The sequence below is a fragment of the Nomascus leucogenys genome, chromosome 18 (genome assembly GCF_006542625.1).
Source record: "Nomascus leucogenys isolate Asia chromosome 18, Asia_NLE_v1, whole genome shotgun sequence".
In the NCBI taxonomy this organism is placed as follows: domain Eukaryota; kingdom Metazoa; phylum Chordata; class Mammalia; order Primates; family Hylobatidae; genus Nomascus; species Nomascus leucogenys.
The window spans coordinates 55,371,111-55,388,282 of record NC_044398.1 but is presented as its reverse complement, the minus strand read 5'-3'; the positions used below and the strand labels follow the sequence as shown (position 1 = coordinate 55,388,282).

Genomic DNA, 17,172 nt, shown 5'->3' with positions numbered 1-17,172 from the left:
CCGTTCTTTTTTAGTGGGCGTATGCAGAAATTGTGAGCAGATTGACTTTTGTATGTCATTTCAGCACTAGAGGGCCTCCTAAGTCCAGGTTAGACCCAAATCCTACACTATGCCGAGGACACACTGTCCAAACTGCATGGGCTCTGGGAGACCCACAGAGGGCCCACTGGATGGTGTGGGAAAGCCGGTCAGGCTCTCAAGTCCAGAGGTTCTGTGGACCATGCCTCCCACAGCACAGCATGAACAGCCCATCTGGTGCATCATCACATCTGACAGGGATGGTGAGCCACTGCCAAATTTGTCCACCTGGCTGCTGCTAGCCCCACTCCCTCTCTTTGTCCTTTGCTGGCCTCACGTGTTTCAGCCCCGTTGGTACTTGGTACTCACAGTGCTCTCCATAGGCCCACGCAGAAGCAAGCCTCCCACAGAAGGACGCAGTGTGGTAAGAAACCTGAGTGTGAGTCCGGGGGGACTTTCCATGTGTGGGTACCACAGTGGCTCGAGGGAGGGGCAGCATAGTCAGGGGAAACCATCCCGTTACTGTCCAACTGCGGTTTCACTCATTTTTGCCGTCCACCAGGGCTTCCCAGTCTCACTCATGTTCAGTTTCCTTAGCCCTCATAAAGGCACTTTTGTGCATGGATAGAAGCCATTCCTTCATGCATTCTTTCTCATTCCATTCTGGGGCTAGATGCAATGTGGCAGAAGTAAATATCTTCCAGAAGAGATTATGTATCTATGGAGACCTGTTAGGAAGTAGTGGAATATCATGGAAGGAACGCTGGAATTCTGCCCCGTCGCTCACCTGCTTCCTACCCCTTACTCAGCTATACTTTTCTTTACAGTATTTTTCACATTGAAAAATTATATTACTTTAGTGTTTTGTATTTTTATTGGCTTTCTCCCATAGTAGAATATAAATGTCATGAGAGCAAAGACTTTTTCTATTGTGTTCACTATTGTGTTCCGGAGCTTGGAGTGATATTTGACACATTGTAAATGCTCAATACATATCAGATGAATGGATAGATTAATGGATGGGTGGATGGACAGATGGGTGGGTGGATGGATGGATGGGTGGGTGGATGGATGGATGGATGGATGGATGGATGAATGGACGGAATGCAGATCAAAGCCCCCTGTACCATTGTGTCCTTCAAAACATGATTCAGGCCAGGCACAGTGGCTCATGCCTGTAATCCCAGCACTTTGGGAAGCCAAGGCAGAAGGATCGCTTGAGCCCAGGAGCTCAAGACCAGCCTGAGCAACATATCAAGACCCCATCCCTACAGAAAAACTTTTTAAATCAGCAGGGTGTGGTAGCAATGCACCTACAGTCCCCACTACTCAGAAGGCTGAGGCAGGAGGATCCCTTGAGCCCACATGCAGATTGCAGTGAGTTATGATCACACTACTGCACTCCAGCCAGGGCAATAAAGTGAGATCCTGTCTCTAAAGAAATGCTTAATTAGCTGGGCACTGTGGCTCATGCGTGTAATCCCAGCATTTTGGGAGGTCAAGGCAGGAGGACCACTTGATCCCAGGAGTTCAAGACCAGCCTGGGCAACATAGGGAGACCCCCATCTCTACAAAATATTTAAAAATCAGCCTGGTGTGGTGGTGCACACCTGTAGTCCCAGCTACTCAGGAGGCTGAGGTGGAAGGATTGCTTGAGGCCAGGAGTTTGAGGGTGCTGTGAGCCACAGTCACACCATTGCACTGTGGCCTGGGCAACAGAGCAAGACCTACCTCTAAAAAAGAAGGGAAAGAAAGAAAGAGAGAGAGAAAAAAAGGAAGGATAAAAAAGAAAATAGAGAACAGGATTGAATTGTCCCAGTTTACTTCCTCTTTACTGCTAAATTTATCCCACGCAGCAACTCTCCTACCTCCTGACTCTCCATCTCAGAGGAAGAAGGCTCCCATCTCCAACGTGGCCTCTGGAACCATATCGTCAGCTACTCCCTTTGGCTTCAGCATCTTCAAACCCCTCTCCAGACAATTCTTCTCTTTTCCTTGGGCCACAAACATTTTCAAATATTCCTTGGTTTGGGGGCTGCAACTCACTCCCCTCAGTTGTATCTGCCCCACCTCTTCAAGCAGCACCTTTGGCCTCTGTCTTCTCTTTAACTCAGACTTCCTGAGAAAGTGATGATGACCTCCATGTCCTCAACTTTTTTTTTTTTTTTTTTGAGACAGTCTCGCTCTGTCACCCAGGCTGGAGTGCAGTGGTGCTATCTTGGCTCACTGCAACCTCCACCTCCCAGGTTCAAGCAATTCTCCTGCCTCAGCCTCCTGAGTAGCTGGGATTACAGGCGCCCACCACCACACCTAGCTAATGTTTATATTTTTAGTAGACACGGGGTTTCACCATGTTGGTCAGGCTGGTCTCGAACCCCTGACCTCGTGATCCACCTGCCTCGGCCTCCCAAAGTGCTGGGATTGCAGGCGTGAGCCACTGCGCCCGGCCTCTACTTTTATTCTCATGGTGTAATTCATTCATTCAAGAACATTTCTTTCATCCAGGCGCAGCGGCCTACACCTGTAATTCCAGCATTTTGGGAGGCCAAGGCAGGGGGATTGTTTGAAAACAGGAGTTCAAGACCAACCTGGGCAACATTGTGAAACCTCGTCTCTACAAAAAATTTAAAAACATTAGCCGGGCATCATGGCACGCACCTGTGGTCCCAGCTCCTCGGGGGCTGAGGTGGGAGAATCACTTGAGCCCAGGCGTTGGAAGTTGCAGGGAGCCATGATTGCACCACTGCATTCCAGCTTGGGCAACAGAGGCAGACCCTTTCTCTACGAATATATACATATATCTTTTGAATTTTCTTTATTCAGACTTTGGGGTACATCAGTAAACAAAACAAAGGCCTCTGGCTTTGTGGAGTTTGCATGCTAGCAGGCTTCTCCCTGCACCTTTGTGGAAACTGCTATTATTAAGATTTCCAAAGAATAGTGGCTTTCTCCAGTCCTCGTGGCATCTTTTGCATTGATGACAGCATCCTCATTTTCTAGTCTTCAGCCTGGACCCCTGCTCTGCTTCTGCTGGTGCCTCCTCCTTCCCTACACACTGTAATGCTCTCCAGGGTCCTAAATTCAGTTCTCACCAGTCTCCCTGTGCTCTCGCTGAGATCATATTCACAGCCACAGCTCCAACCATTGTCTGTGTTGGAGACAAATAATTCCCAATCGGTAGTGGACAGTCTCACCTTCTTCCCTAGCCCCACACATGCAGTAACCACATGTCCGAGGAGTACCTCTATCACGCACATTGATTTCATCCTTTCCTCCACCCCCTGCTTTCCGCAGTCCCTCAAGGATGAATGGCACCATGACCTACTCTATTCGTTTTCTGGAGCTGCCATAACAAACTGCTGGTAACTAGATAACTTCACAGAAATTTATTTCTTGAACAGTTCAGGAGACCAGAAGTCCCAAATCAAGGTGATATTGGAATCAGAAGTCCAAAATCAAAACCAGAGTTGTGTTCCTTCTGAGGGCTCAGAGGCAAAATCTGTTCCATGCCTCCACGCCTCTCCTAGCTTCCAGCAGCTCCCGGCAGTGCTGGCATTCCTTGGCTTGCAGCTGCGTGTGCCAATCTCTGCCTCCTTCAACACACGACCATCTTCTTTCTTTGTCTGTGTCTGTGTCTGTTTCTTCTCTTCTTATAAGAACGTGTCATTTTGGTGGTTGTATTTGTTTGCTTGTTTTTTGCCAGTTTTGGTGTTTTTTGTTTTTTTGAGACAGGGTCTCTCAGTCTGTTGCTCAGGTTGAGTGTGGTGGTATGATCACAGCTCATTGCAGCCTCAACTTCCTGGGCTCAAGTGATCCTCCTGCCTCACCCTCCCAAGTAGCTGGGACTACAGGTGCACACCACCACACTTGGCTAATTTTTTGTATTTTTTGCAGAGATAAGGTTTAGCTATGTTGCCCAGGCTGATCTTGAGCTCTTGGGCTCAAGCAATCCACCCACCTTGGCCTCCCAAAGTGCTATGATTACAGGTGTGAGCCACCGCACCCAGCTTATACCAGTCTCTTTGGATTTAGAGCCCACTTTCATCAGGATGACTTCATCTTAACTTTATTACATCTGCAATGACCCTATTTCCAAATAAGGTTACATTCATAGGTACCAGGAGTGAGTACTTCAACATAGCTTTTAGGAGGGGGGAGATAATTAAACCCATAACGCCCACCTACTCTATCAAGCTAGAAACAGAGAAAGCATGCTTGATTTTCTTCCTCTCCCCATTTCTTATTAATCTATGAGCAAGTTCTTTTATTTCCCATCAAGGTCTCCCACTGAGCCCTCCTTCAGTTCGATCTTATTCTTCACTCCGGATCCATCTTCCTCATAGCCCCCAGTGACTTCCTGTGTCACTGTGCTGTTTTAAAATGTCCAGTGCCCCCCACTGCCCAGGGGATCATGTCTAGATTCTAGTTTGACTCAAGGGTCTTTACTCAGATTCCTCCCCAGCTTAATTTCTGCTTCTTCATTCTATGGTTTCCAGACCTTAGCCATACAGAATTTCTCCATGTTCTCCAAATATATTACAGCATTCTGTCACTTCTTCCAAAGACCCTTTCTTGGCCCATTTTCAAACTTTTAGTATGGAACATACTATTTCATAATCACATTACATATGTGATTTGATTACACATTTGATTACATCACGTGTTTACATACATCTCTCCCTAAAACACCTCCAGCGAGCATTGCCCAATTATCACGTAAGCTCTCTTGTTCCTCTTTTTGTTGTTGTTTGTTTGTTTGTTTGTTTGAGACAGGTTTCCTCCAGCCCAGTCTGAAGCACAGTGGCACAATCATGGCTCACCGCAGCCTCGAACACCTGGTTCCATCTATCCTCCCACTTCAGCCTCTCCAGTAGCTGGAACTACAGGTGTGCGCCACCACGCCTGGTTAATTTTAATACTTTTTGTAGAGACAAGGTTTCACCGAGTTGCCCAGGCTGATCTCAAATTCCTGGCCTCAAGTGATCTGCCTGCCTTGGCCTCTCAAAGTGCTGGGATTACAGGTGTGAGCCACTGGGCCCTGCCTCTCTTAGTCCTCTTAATGTACCTAGGAATTAGCATATTTCTTAGCACCCAGAGATATTTGTTGAACAAACAGGACCTTGGTTCTTTCACTACCTTTGGCCTTGGATAAATCGCTTAGCCTCTCTCACTCATTTCGTAAGCTCAGAGGGTCTATAAGAGCCCTTTAAGCAGTGACATTCTACAATCACCCTGACCTCTGTGTACTGTTCTCATGTCCTAAGAGAGCTTCTCTCTCTTCGTGGTCGGGAACAATCAAATCAATTGCGAAAGAGCCTGGCCAGTGACACTGCACCAGCATTTTCCTGAAACCTCTTTGCAAATGATTATTCAGCAAAAGGCTCTGTTAGGCAATAAGCTCCTTGGCAAAGTCTCAAGACACGGTGGAGAACAAGCCCAGTGACTTGCTCTACGATGTCTGCAAGCCTAAACGATTTCTGCATCACCAAGGGAGCCAGAAAGGAGCTCGTTCCCATTAGGTAGCTCATCTTAGAACCATAAAATCTGAGGATTGCTGGAGACCTTAGAGATCATACAATCCTCCTGCATACATCCATAGCACACATATAGTGTAAGGAAGGAACTTGGTGAGACCTGACCTATAGCAAAGTCTATCACCCCATCATCAAGGGGCTGTTTTATGTTCAAAAGTCATTTTCTTTAAGGGAATGACCACATTTTACTCTATTTCAATGAATAACATTCTTAAGAAATTGTTTATGGTGCTTCTTAAATGGATAACTCTGTATAAGCAGTTGCTTTGTGCGTTTTGTTGCAAACACGATGAGATTTAGTCTGCTCTGGAAACTTCGCTCTCACATGACATCTACAAAAAAAAAATAGATTAACTTGAAGGTAACAGTGTCAGCTTTTTAAATGTCTGAGTGAGGGGTGGGTGGAATAGCTGCTTTCTTTCTTAGAAACATTTAATTGCTGAAGAGACCAATGCTTGCCTCTCTTACATGACAATCAGAACACAAATGCTGTTTGTAGGTCAGAGAGCCGTGTTTCTGGTGCTGAAAGACAAGGGCACTGGTTTGGCTTTGCACATGTTATTGTTGAAGGGAATGCTGGAGGCATTTGTGAGCTGTTACATTCCAGCCAATAAGTGCTGGCCTTAGTATATTTTTCATCAATATGACCTTCAGGTTAATTAAGACAACAAATCCTTTTTGCTATCAGGCCATATTACCTGAGTTGATAGATATTTCCAATTTTAAGGGCCTCCAAAGAGGATCATTATTGGAGTAACATTTGCAAAAATAAAATCTAACATTCAGAATGAGGGAGTAAGCATTGAACCGCAAAAAAACAATAAAATGCCCAGCAGCCATTCAAAAGTGTTTGCTGTCATCTGCTGACCAGACTGGAAAACTACAGCAACATTCAGGAGCCTGATGGGAAGTTGTCACCGTTGATAGAATGTCTGTGTTCCTGTTTGCTATGCCCAAGCAAATAGGAACTGACTGTTCTTCGAGCAATGGCAATGCAATTTCTGAGGACTGAGTGATCTACGTAAAGAATACATATTTAAAGACAAAAATATGAGTAGACTTTCCTCAATTGCCTGAAAAGACCAAAAAGAGGAAGTTTTTAAAAGTCATTTCTTAATTTTTCTGTAGTCTCTTCCAAGTCTGGGATTTGGGTTTAATAGCTTAATACAAACACAGAAATTCCAGGTGGTTAGTCAGGAGACCCCCAGGTTCTAGTGGGGTCACAGGGTGGAATGTATAGTAACCTCTCTGAGCCTCAGTTTTCTCATTTGTGAAACCAAAAATTACTAAACTCTCATCAAGCTCTTGGAGTCTATAAAGGTCTTGTTATCCTTTCTGGACAAAGATAACAATCCCACATGCTGCTGCCGGCTGAGTCATTAGAAAGTCTAGCAGAGTGACTAGACGCTGCCAGTCAGATTCCAGCTGAAGTTTAAAGACACGAGACCCTTTGCTTAGATCAACTTTGAGAATAGCCATTTCCTTGGAGGTCAGTGATTTAAGATGGGAAGCGAAAGAGAAGTGGAGAGGTTCATGCAATACCCTAAGAGAGGAATTGGACAGCTTCCCTCCTTTCCTGCCAACTGAAGAGCAGATAGATGCTTCCAGCTCTCTTGGCTTTCCATTGCACTTTCAGCACCACCAGCAAATGAGGATTATCTAGCAGGATTAATGAATCCTCTGAGGACAGGAGGAAGAAGAAAGATGTGGTACCATACCACACACACACACACACACACACACACACGATGCTTGTGGTTGTTAATTATTTTTCTACATAATAAAATGTATTATAATAAACCTTATAATGACCCATGAAAATTTACATGGCATATATTAATATCTTAGAACCTATGTTTGGTTGCCAGCCCCTTGCCTGATGATGGCAAGATTTCTAACTGAACAGGAAATATTGTGCTTGTTTCTTGATTCTTCAAGTATTCTGACATCTGGACTGGAATACCTGCCATGTGCTGGCCATGTGCTAAGCACTGAGGGTCTTTGGCAGTGAATAAGACAGATGTAGTTCCCACATTCATGGAAGACACAGTCTATCAGAGACAGACACATAAAACAGAAACTAACTGGGCTTGTTGGTTCACGCCTGTAATCCCAGCACTTTGGGAGGCTAAGGTGGGAGGATTACTTGAGCCTGGGCTTCAGCACCAGCCTGGGAAACATAGCAAGAGTGTTTCTTAAACAAATAAAAAAAAAGCCAAGCATGGATGCATGTCTGTGGTCCCAGCTACAGAGAAGGCTGAGGTGGAAGGATTGCGTGAGCCCAGGAGTTAGAGGCTGCAGTGAGCCGTGATGGCACCACTGCACTCCAGCCTGGGCAACAGAGTGAGACCCTGTCTTTAAAAAATAATAAAAATTAAACCAGAAACAACAAAAGCAATGAGGACTAAGAGGAATGCAAGCAGTTTCTCTTTCACACCTGCCCATTTCCTTGTTCTCTTTGTGAGCTCCTGGAAGACCTGTTCATAACCAGAACCATTGCTTAGTGCTACTTGCAGTAAGTGTAATAGACAGAAATATTCCTTCTCCAGGGTGTCCATCTGGAAGCCATTGGCCCAGTTGGGCAGCAGATAGCAGTTAAGAAGAAAAGGTCATCACAAAACTCTCAATTTTTGGAAGGAGAAATAACCCTAGAACCAGGTTTTGGGAGTTATAAACCCACAATTCTCGTAGGCATTAATTCTATGACATAAGAATTATCTCAGGTAAGTTCCCTTATCTAACAAATGGAAAAGCAGCCCAGATTTCTCATGGGGATAGAGACGTGATAGATGTGAAAACCTTCCAAAAGTTAAAAAGGCATAAATGAAAATTATTATTGATAATATAGTAAGAATTGCTTACAGACAAGGCATGGTGGCTCATGCCTGTAATCCTAGCACTTTGGGAGGCTAAGGCAGGAGGATTGCTTGAGGCCAGGAGTTTGAAACCAGCTTGGGTAATATAGTGAAACTCCAATTCTACGAAAAAAGAAATTTTTTTTTCAATTAGCTGGACATGGTGGTGTGCACCTGTAGTCCTAGCTACTCAGGAGGCTGAGGAGGGAAGATCTCTTGAGCTCAGGAGTTCAAGGTTTGCAGTGAACTGTGATTGTGCCACTCCAGCCAGGACAACAGAGTAACACCCTGTCTCTAAAAAAATTTTTTAAAAAGATGTTCTTATGATAAATCATAAAACAAATTTCTTTTTTCTTTTCTTTTCTTTTTTTTTTCTTGAGACAGAGTTTTGCTCTGTCACCCTGGCTGGAGTGCAGTGGTGCAGTCTCAGCTCACTGCAACCTCCACCTCCCAGGTTCAAGCAATTCTCCTGCCTCAGCCTCCCAAGTAGCTGGGACTATAGCCACCACATCCAGCTAATTTCCTTTTTTTGTGTGTGTGTGTTTTCGGTAGAAACGGGGTTTCATCGTGTTGGCCAGGCTGTTCTTGAACTCCTGACCTCAAGTGATCCACTCGCCTTGGCCTCCCAACATATAACAAATTTCTTAAATCCTTTCAAAATTTAGTTATTTTTAAAAGTTATTTTCCTAATCCTAACATTACAACCAGTAATTTTTGCCACATAAATCACATATATTGTTAGAGATTTTTTTTTTTAATTTCCTGACAGGTGCTTTGACCTCCTAATACATGACAAGTGAATACATTATCTCCAAACTGCTTCTTTCTAGCACCCCCAAATTCAGAAGGAGTCCCAGTATATCAAGTATCTCTGCTGTGATGACGCAAGAACCCTTAATCAGTGGGTCATGGGAATACGGATAGCCAAGGTGAGAGAGCGTTCGGACTTCACCCTGTCTTGAATTTGCCAGCCAACTTCCTGATCCGGGCACAGCTTTCCCGGTGCTCTGAAGCAATTGGCCCACCCTTGGGTTCAGCCACAGACTTACCAAGTTTATTCGCCCAGTGGGTTTTCTAAATGGGGGAAGCAATAGAAACACAAACCTTTCCAGCAGCCGGATATTTACTCATGGCGAGTATTGCAAGCTTAGTGTGCAATTAAAAAATGCAAGATGGAACCTGTGATCGAGTTACATAAAGACATACTTAAACAGAACTGAGCAAAGCTCTTCTCTAATATGTAGGCAAAAAAATTAACTGACTCTGTTAATCTGGAAAATGATTGAATGTGTATTTGTTAAATTTTACTGGAAATCTCCAACAAACCAACTCAGACAAGTGGTGAAGAGAGTAGCCGTGGAGTATTTATTTCTTCCCTATATGTATATTGCAATTGAGTGCAGAATTTGGGATACATGGATTCCTTTCCTTCTTCCTTTGTGTTATCTCCCCAGTATGGGAAGACTCTCTATGATAACTACCAGCGGGCCGTGGCAAAGGCTGGACTTGCCTCTCGGTGGACAAACTTGGGGACAGGCAATGCAGCTGCACCAGCTCAGCCATCTACAGGTACTAAGTGGAGGAGAAATTCCAACGCATATTCAAAGCTCGGTGCTCCTGTTCAAAATGTATCCAATACATCTATACAAACAGAACTTTGTAGACAGCATTCGGAATATGTTTCTCACCTGATGATCAGGCTCAAACTCCCCGACTCAGCCCAGCCCTCACACACACACCCTTATAACATCTGTTTTCTTTTTCTTTTCTTTCTTTCTTTTTAGATTTTTTTTTTTTTTTTTTTTTTTTTTTTTTTTTTTTTTTTGAGACTCTCTCGCACTGTCGCCCAGGCTGGAGTGCAGTGGTGCGATCTCAGCTCACTGCAAGCTCTGCCTCCTGAGTTTACGCCATTCTCCTGCCTCAGCCTCCCGAGTATCTGGGACTACAGGCGCCCACCACCATGCCTGGCTAATTTTTTTGTATTTTTAGTAGAGACAGGGTTTCACCGTGTTAGCCAAGGTGGTCTTGATCTCCTGACCTCGTGATGCACCCGCCTCAGCCTCCCAAAGTGCTGGGATTACAGGCGTGAACCACTGCACCCGGCCTGTTTTCTTTTTCTTCGTTTTTTTTTTTTTTTTTTTGGAGGTAAGGTCTTGTTCTGTCACCCAGGCTGGAACCCTGTATCTATTTTAAATGACTTCTAACAAAGCTTTGACCACTTCTTTCATGATATTCTGCGGATAAGGTGCTGATCTCCTGTTTACAGTGAGCTAGTAGGTAGATGTTTCTTATCAGAGTACAAATATTATATTAATCCAAGGCTCCATTAGTGCCCAGAAAACTGTCCACACCAAGAATGAGATTATGCCCTGGTGTTTTGACGTCTTGCACCCAATCCTGGACAGCACATTTTAAGGTAACATGAGTCAAAGTTCTATGTCAAAAGGACAAATTAAAAGGCAGGAAAATAAAATAGCATACCAGGACTTTTGGGGGAAAAAAAACACATCTAATTCCAGATTATTTCAAGGACCCCCACATTTTGCCCGAATTTCTGTCTATTTTTTCTGTGTCCAATGTACTTTTTGTTGAGGACAATGTTGAAGAGTTGTTCCTGTACTCAGTGTGGTATGAAACTGGATAAATACATTTTTAAAAAATCAAGAAGAATTTTTAAAAATATGTTTTCAAGGTTTATTCTTCAATTACTGAAAAGTTTTTAAAAGTAAAACATATTGTTACTCTCCAGGATCCCAGTTAGTCCAGACCCTCCTCAGTGGGCTTTATCAAATACCATACTCACCTTCCTGAATCTTTTGCTGAATCTCATATAAAGTTTTGTCATGGAACTTCAGATTTTTCTTAAGGTTTTGTGTACCATGCCATGCCTGTGAATTGTTCTCTTTGCTTTGTTTTTATTTTTGTATTTTTGTAAGAACTAGCCAACAAGTATCTTTCTTTGCTTTAGAGATGCAAACTGCTTTGTATTTTCAGATCAACTTTCAAGAATGTTGAAAATGCTTTGCTCACTCTTCTTTTCTCTCTTCTTCCCTCTCAGGACCTAAAACAGGCACCACCCAGCCCAATGGACAGATTCCCCAGGCTACACATTCTGTCAGTGCTGTTCTTCAGGAGGCCCAGAGACATGCTGAAACATCCAAGGTAAAACCAGCAAGCAACTGACCCCTATAAGCCATGTTCTAAACCATTCACATTATTCCAGTAACTGCTCTTTTAAAAAGAGAAAATAAGCTGAGTGCAGTAGCTCACACCTGTAATCCCAGAACTTTGGGAGGCTGAGCAGGAGGATCACTTGAGCTTCAGTTTGAGACCAGACTGGGCAATATAGTGAGAGCTTGTCTCTACTAGAAAAAAAAAAAAAAATTAGCCAGGCGTGGTGGCATGCACCTGTAGTCCCAGCTACTGGGGAGGCTGAGGTGTTTGACTTGCTTGAGCCCAGGAGGTCAAGGCAGCAGTGATCTGTGATTAGGCCACTGCATTCCAGCCTGGGTGACAGAGTAAGATCCAGTCTTACAAATAAATAAATAAATAGAAAATGTAGTTCCAACAACTGAGAAGTTACTACAATTTAATTTGGTTGATTGCTTGATATTTGTAATCTTAAAGTTACATATGCTAGAATCAAAAGTTAAAACCAGCTATCATCACACTGCTTAGGAAAAATGTAAACATTTCCTTTAAACTCTGGAGTTAATTAGCTATGTTTACTTTGACCAAAGTGGTTTCCTTGGTTTAGTCAAGTGATTTTAGCCCTCTCTGATAGTAGCACATCCAAGTTTTAAACCCTTGGGATTTTACTTGCCTTTTTTGAATAAAATAGGGCAACTAGTAGTCTGAAGCCCTATATGAAGTGCTAACTGGCCCCCAAAATCAGACTAGAAGACTGCTAAAAGAGTTACACTATAAATAGGGCTGGGCACAGTGGTGTGCACCTGTAGTCCCAGCTACCTGGGATGCTGAGGCAGGAGGATCATTTGAGCCCAAGAGTTCAAGGCTGCAGTGAGCTCTGGTTGCACCACTACACTCCAGCCTGGGTGACAGATAAAGACCCTGTCTTAAAAAAAAAGAAAAAAGGTAAAAAAAAGGCTACACTAAAAATGTATATTTTCTATTTTCCCCATTAATATCCCTCCTACATACATCCCCAGGTGATGGAGGAGAAAATACATTGTAAAATAATAGCCAAATTGGTATAACATTCTCCATAAAATTTTTTCAACTGAATAGATCAATGAGGATTCCTTTAAATCTATCTTAAAATCATAGCTAATAATTATTATTTAGTTACTAATTTAGTTCAAAACTTCTCAGCTGACTGTATAAATTCTGTTGAATATTTCTCTTGTGTGATTCAAAACAACCTTAAATAACTGTGACAATAGCATATCACCCAGCTAAGACAGGCAGGGTGTTTCACTTTAGCAATTTTTCACTTCTTTCACCCCTTCATTTTGTCCATCAGCCAGTGGTGAAAACAATTAAATATTGGTATTTATTGAACTTCTTATAATTTTGACAACCACTGCAGGCCTTTAAAAGGTGTATTTCTTTAATGTTCTCATTATCTTCTCAAGCCTGACAATCTCCTCATGCGATGTGCTTTCAGCTACTATTATTTTCATTATTTCTATAATGCCAGTTGAGGGAAAGCATTTTAAAATGCTGAAAGAAATAAAAGAATCTCAGAATAGAAATCACTTAACTATATGTGAACACCAATTCCCAAGCTGCCAGTTCAGAAATTTAAATAAAAAGAAAAAATACATCACCAGTTAAAGAGCTTATCATGTGAAGTAAATAAACTAAATAAAATAGAAACTAAATCAGGAGGCACTTTATTAGAAAAAAATTCCGAATTTAATCTTCAATGGTAAGAGGCTACTAAGCAGAGAATGAAATAAACTGGAACCCTGATAAACTGTGAATTGAAGTGATAATTATCACGAAAACAGAGGGATTCAATCCAGCTGCTTGGGGACGTTTCATTATATAAATTATTATTATCTATTCCAATATTGGCAGAGGAAGGGCTATGCGTCTTTTAGACTTAGGCCAAATTTGGCATGCTGGTTTCTACCAATAGCACATGCTGGTGATTTTACTTTTCAGAACTCACATATTTATCTCATTTGATCTCATCACAACCTGAGACACGGGTCATAACAAGGACTATGGGGCTAATTTTATATCCAGTGAACCAGCGAACTTTCATGCAGTTGAGAAATGGTAAACTATCCAGACATGGTAGCTCACGCCTGTAATTCCAACACTTTGGGAGGCCGAGGCAGGCGGATCACCTGAGTCCAGGAGTTGGAGACCAGATTGGCCAATATGGTGAAACCCTGTCTCTACAAAAAATACAAAAATTAGCTGAGGGTGTTGGCACACACTTGTAATTCCAGCTAATTGGGAGGCTGAGGCATGAGGATTGCTTGAGCTCGGGAGGTGGAGGTTGCAGTAAGGGGAGATCCTGCCACTGCACTCCAGCCTTGGTGAGAGAACGAGACTCTGTCTCAAAAAAAAAAATAAAAATAAAAATAAAATAAAGAAAAGAAAAAGTAAACTTATTAGAGACCAGATGTCTTGTCCTGATTCCTGGCCCTCCACACTGCCTTCCCTGCAGCTTTAAGGCCAGCTGGAGCCAAGCTTGTAATTGGCTCCTCCCTAGAAGCCCATAGTCCTGGCAAAACGGATCTGTGTTCTCAGCTCACCAACACAAGGAGACATTGTCCCCAGGATCAGGCAGAAAGGTCTTTGCCAGGCAACATATCCTTTGTGCCTACATTTGCACAAAGCTTACCTGTAGCCAAGAGAGAACTATTTCCATTCACTTTTCCCCTTCCATCTCCTTCATCCTAATCAAAGTAGGACATTTAAGCCAGGAGACTGTGTGAATGTTTTGGGAAGTCCTCAACCCCCAGGAGTTGCTGTGTGTTTCTGCTGTGTGTTGTGTGGAATAGGAGCAAGATGATTTTACAGATGCTTACTCCTGACACGAGCTTCACAACAAGCTCAACTCAGATCAAGAAAAAATGTATCCCTTCCTATATGCCGAGGACTCTGGTGGCTTGGTTTGGGAACCAAGGAGTGAAGTCATTTGGCTTCCATTTTGAAGGAATGAATGAGCCGAGGGTGGTTTATAGACTGAGGCAACCCCACAAGAGATACACCACGAAAGCCCCTTTGGAGACACACAGCAACTCCTGGATAAGGCAGGTTCCAAGGAAGTGATAGTCGTATGATCTAAATACGATAATACGATCTAAACACCTCATGGAACATAGCCAGATCTTCCATTTATAGGAGACTTGGTAGATGAGTGCCACAGGGTAACTGAACCCAGGTTTGGCTGCTCACCACTTAAAAGCCAGACTCAAGAGATTAGGGATGATGGGAGGAAAAGGTGGTTATTTGGAAAGCCAGAAACACCATGAAGATGGTGCACTAGTGTTCTAAAGTGCAATCTTTAATTTTTCAGGCTAACTGGAGGATTTTAATGGGTGTGGGATATGGAGAAGAGGAGAGAGTTGGGGAGAGAGTTGAGATCAAAAGATGACCAGAGACTGCAGACATCTGGGTGCCAACAAGGGTCCAAAGAGGTTGGGAACTTCTCTGTCCTCGGTCAGGTCACAATGGTCATATAAATCTTTAACAAAACATAATTAGTTGTTTACTTCTTTAATCCCAGAGTTAGTTTTTAAAACTACACGATTGCTGGGTTTGCATATTTATCTCAGTGCTCTAAAATTATCCTATGTGCAGGAATGGGTAAAGGCCACTTTAAACAAAAATGAAGTTAGTTACATTCGTTTTTTTGCTGTTCCACTGTGACAACAGGAAATACTGTTAAAGTCCATTTGGGCCAGGTGGGGTGGCCATAATTCCAGCTACTCAGGAGACTGAGGCGGGAGGATCACTTGAGGCTAGGAGTTTGAGACTAACCTGGGCAACACAGTTATAAAAAAATATATAAAGAGAGAAACCTAGTCTCACTGAGTTGCCTAGGCTGGAGTGCAGTGGCATGATCTCAGCTCATTGTATCCTCCACCTTCCAAGTTAAAACAATTCTTATGCCTTAGCCACCCCAGTAGCAGGGACTACAGGCGTGTGCCACCACACCAGCCTAATTTTTGTATTTTTAAAAGAGAAAAGGTTTCACCATATTGTTCAGGTTGCTCTTGAACTCCTGGACTTAAGTGATCCACCTGCCTGGGCTCCCAAAGTGCTGAGATTATAGGCATGAGCCACCATGCCCAGCCAAAATATTAAAAAATTAGAAAAATGATTATTTTTAATTTGAAAGACCATTTGGAATAATTGCCATATTCCAGAACAAAGATGAGCTCATGAACGACCAGGAGTCTCAGTGACTGAGGGACAGAGGCTCCCCAGGGGGCGGACAGAGACTCACATATCTATGGCATGGGTCCTGTCCACTAGGGCTGTTTTGTCCACTGGGGCTGTTTTGAGAATAAAGAATGCTACTCTGGAGGTTGAGGCAGGAGGATTGCTTGAGCTCGGGAGGTCGAGGCTGCAGTAAGTCCAGATCGCGCCACTGCACTCAGCCTGGGCCACAGTGAGACCCCGTCTCCATTAATTAATAACAATAAATTTAAAATTTCAAAAATTAAAAAAGAAAATGAATGCTACTGTCACTCGGTTGCAGGATAAGAAGCTAGCCCTCGGGAACCACCACGACCTGGCAGTGCCCCGGGCCCCGCACGCCCCCAAGTCCAGCCTGCCACCGCCCCCTCCGGCGCGGAAGTCCTCGGACACCAGCGGCAGCCCCGCCACGCCCCCCAAGGCCAAGGGCACAGGCGGCGGGGGCTTCCCCGCCCCACCCGACGACTTCCTGCCGCCGCCGCCACCGCCGCCGCCCCTGGACGACCCTGAGCTCCCGCCGCCGCCCCCCGACTTCATGGAGCCGCCCCCAGACTTCGTGCCCCCGCCCCCGCCGTCGTATGCAGGGACCGCGGGCTCGGAGCTGCCCCCGCCGCCGCCACCGCCCGCACCCGCGCCCGCCCCAGCCCCCGCCCCCGACTCCGTCAGGTCGCCCCCCGCGGTGGCCAAGAGGCCTCCTGTGCCCCCCAAGAGGCAAGAGAACCCAGGGCACCCCGGAGGGGCAGGGGGCGGGGAGCAAGATTTCATGTCAGACCTCATGAAAGCTTTGCAAAAGAAGAGAGGCAACGTGTCCTAGGGACGGGCATGATGAGTGTGCCAGAGGGAGAAGCATCGCTGACACCCAGCGCAGGTTTTGCTAGCAGATTGCCCTGACATCTTGTTCATTTCGGATAAAATGTGATGGGAAACTTCTCACTGTTGTACTCAAGTACAGCCATAACCATTAACCCAATACAGTTCAGAATATCTGCCCAAATGTACATATCGCTCCTATGTATTTTCACCTAAATGGAATGTATCTTCCCTTCCAAGTTACCTAAAATGCTGTTTTAGGTTCATTTATTTTATTATGTTCAGAAGCATCAAATGAATAAAAGTTAAACGTTTTTCCGGAAGACGGTATTTCTAGAAAGATTATTGGGTCAATCTATCTTGAGATCAACACTGTAATTAAAAATAGCTTTCAACATCCCATGCCTTCTTAAGTCTTGGTGACCTCAGATTTTCATATCTACCTCTATAACCTTCAGAATTTGCAGGATTCCGAGAGGAAAACGAGAAAACATGACAAGCAGAGCCTGTTTCCTTTCTCTGAGATTCCTTTGCTTGATTGATTGGAGTCC

General features: G+C 44.0%; 1 protein-coding gene across 1 annotated transcript in view; it reads left to right on the top strand.

Moving 5' to 3' along the window:
- Window positions 1-16,944, top strand: part of APBB1IP (amyloid beta precursor protein binding family B member 1 interacting protein) — a 127,973-nt gene extending 111,029 nt beyond the window's left edge. The window contains exons 12-15 of the mRNA XM_003269376.3: window positions 9,238-9,336; window positions 9,862-9,976; window positions 11,466-11,569; window positions 16,095-16,944. Coding sequence (XP_003269424.1) covers window positions 9,238-9,336; window positions 9,862-9,976; window positions 11,466-11,569; window positions 16,095-16,625 — 849 coding nt within the window. The 3' untranslated portion in view covers window positions 16,626-16,944. The remainder of the gene's footprint in view (window positions 1-9,237; window positions 9,337-9,861; window positions 9,977-11,465; window positions 11,570-16,094) is intronic.
- Window positions 16,945-17,172: the final 228 nt, after the last annotated feature.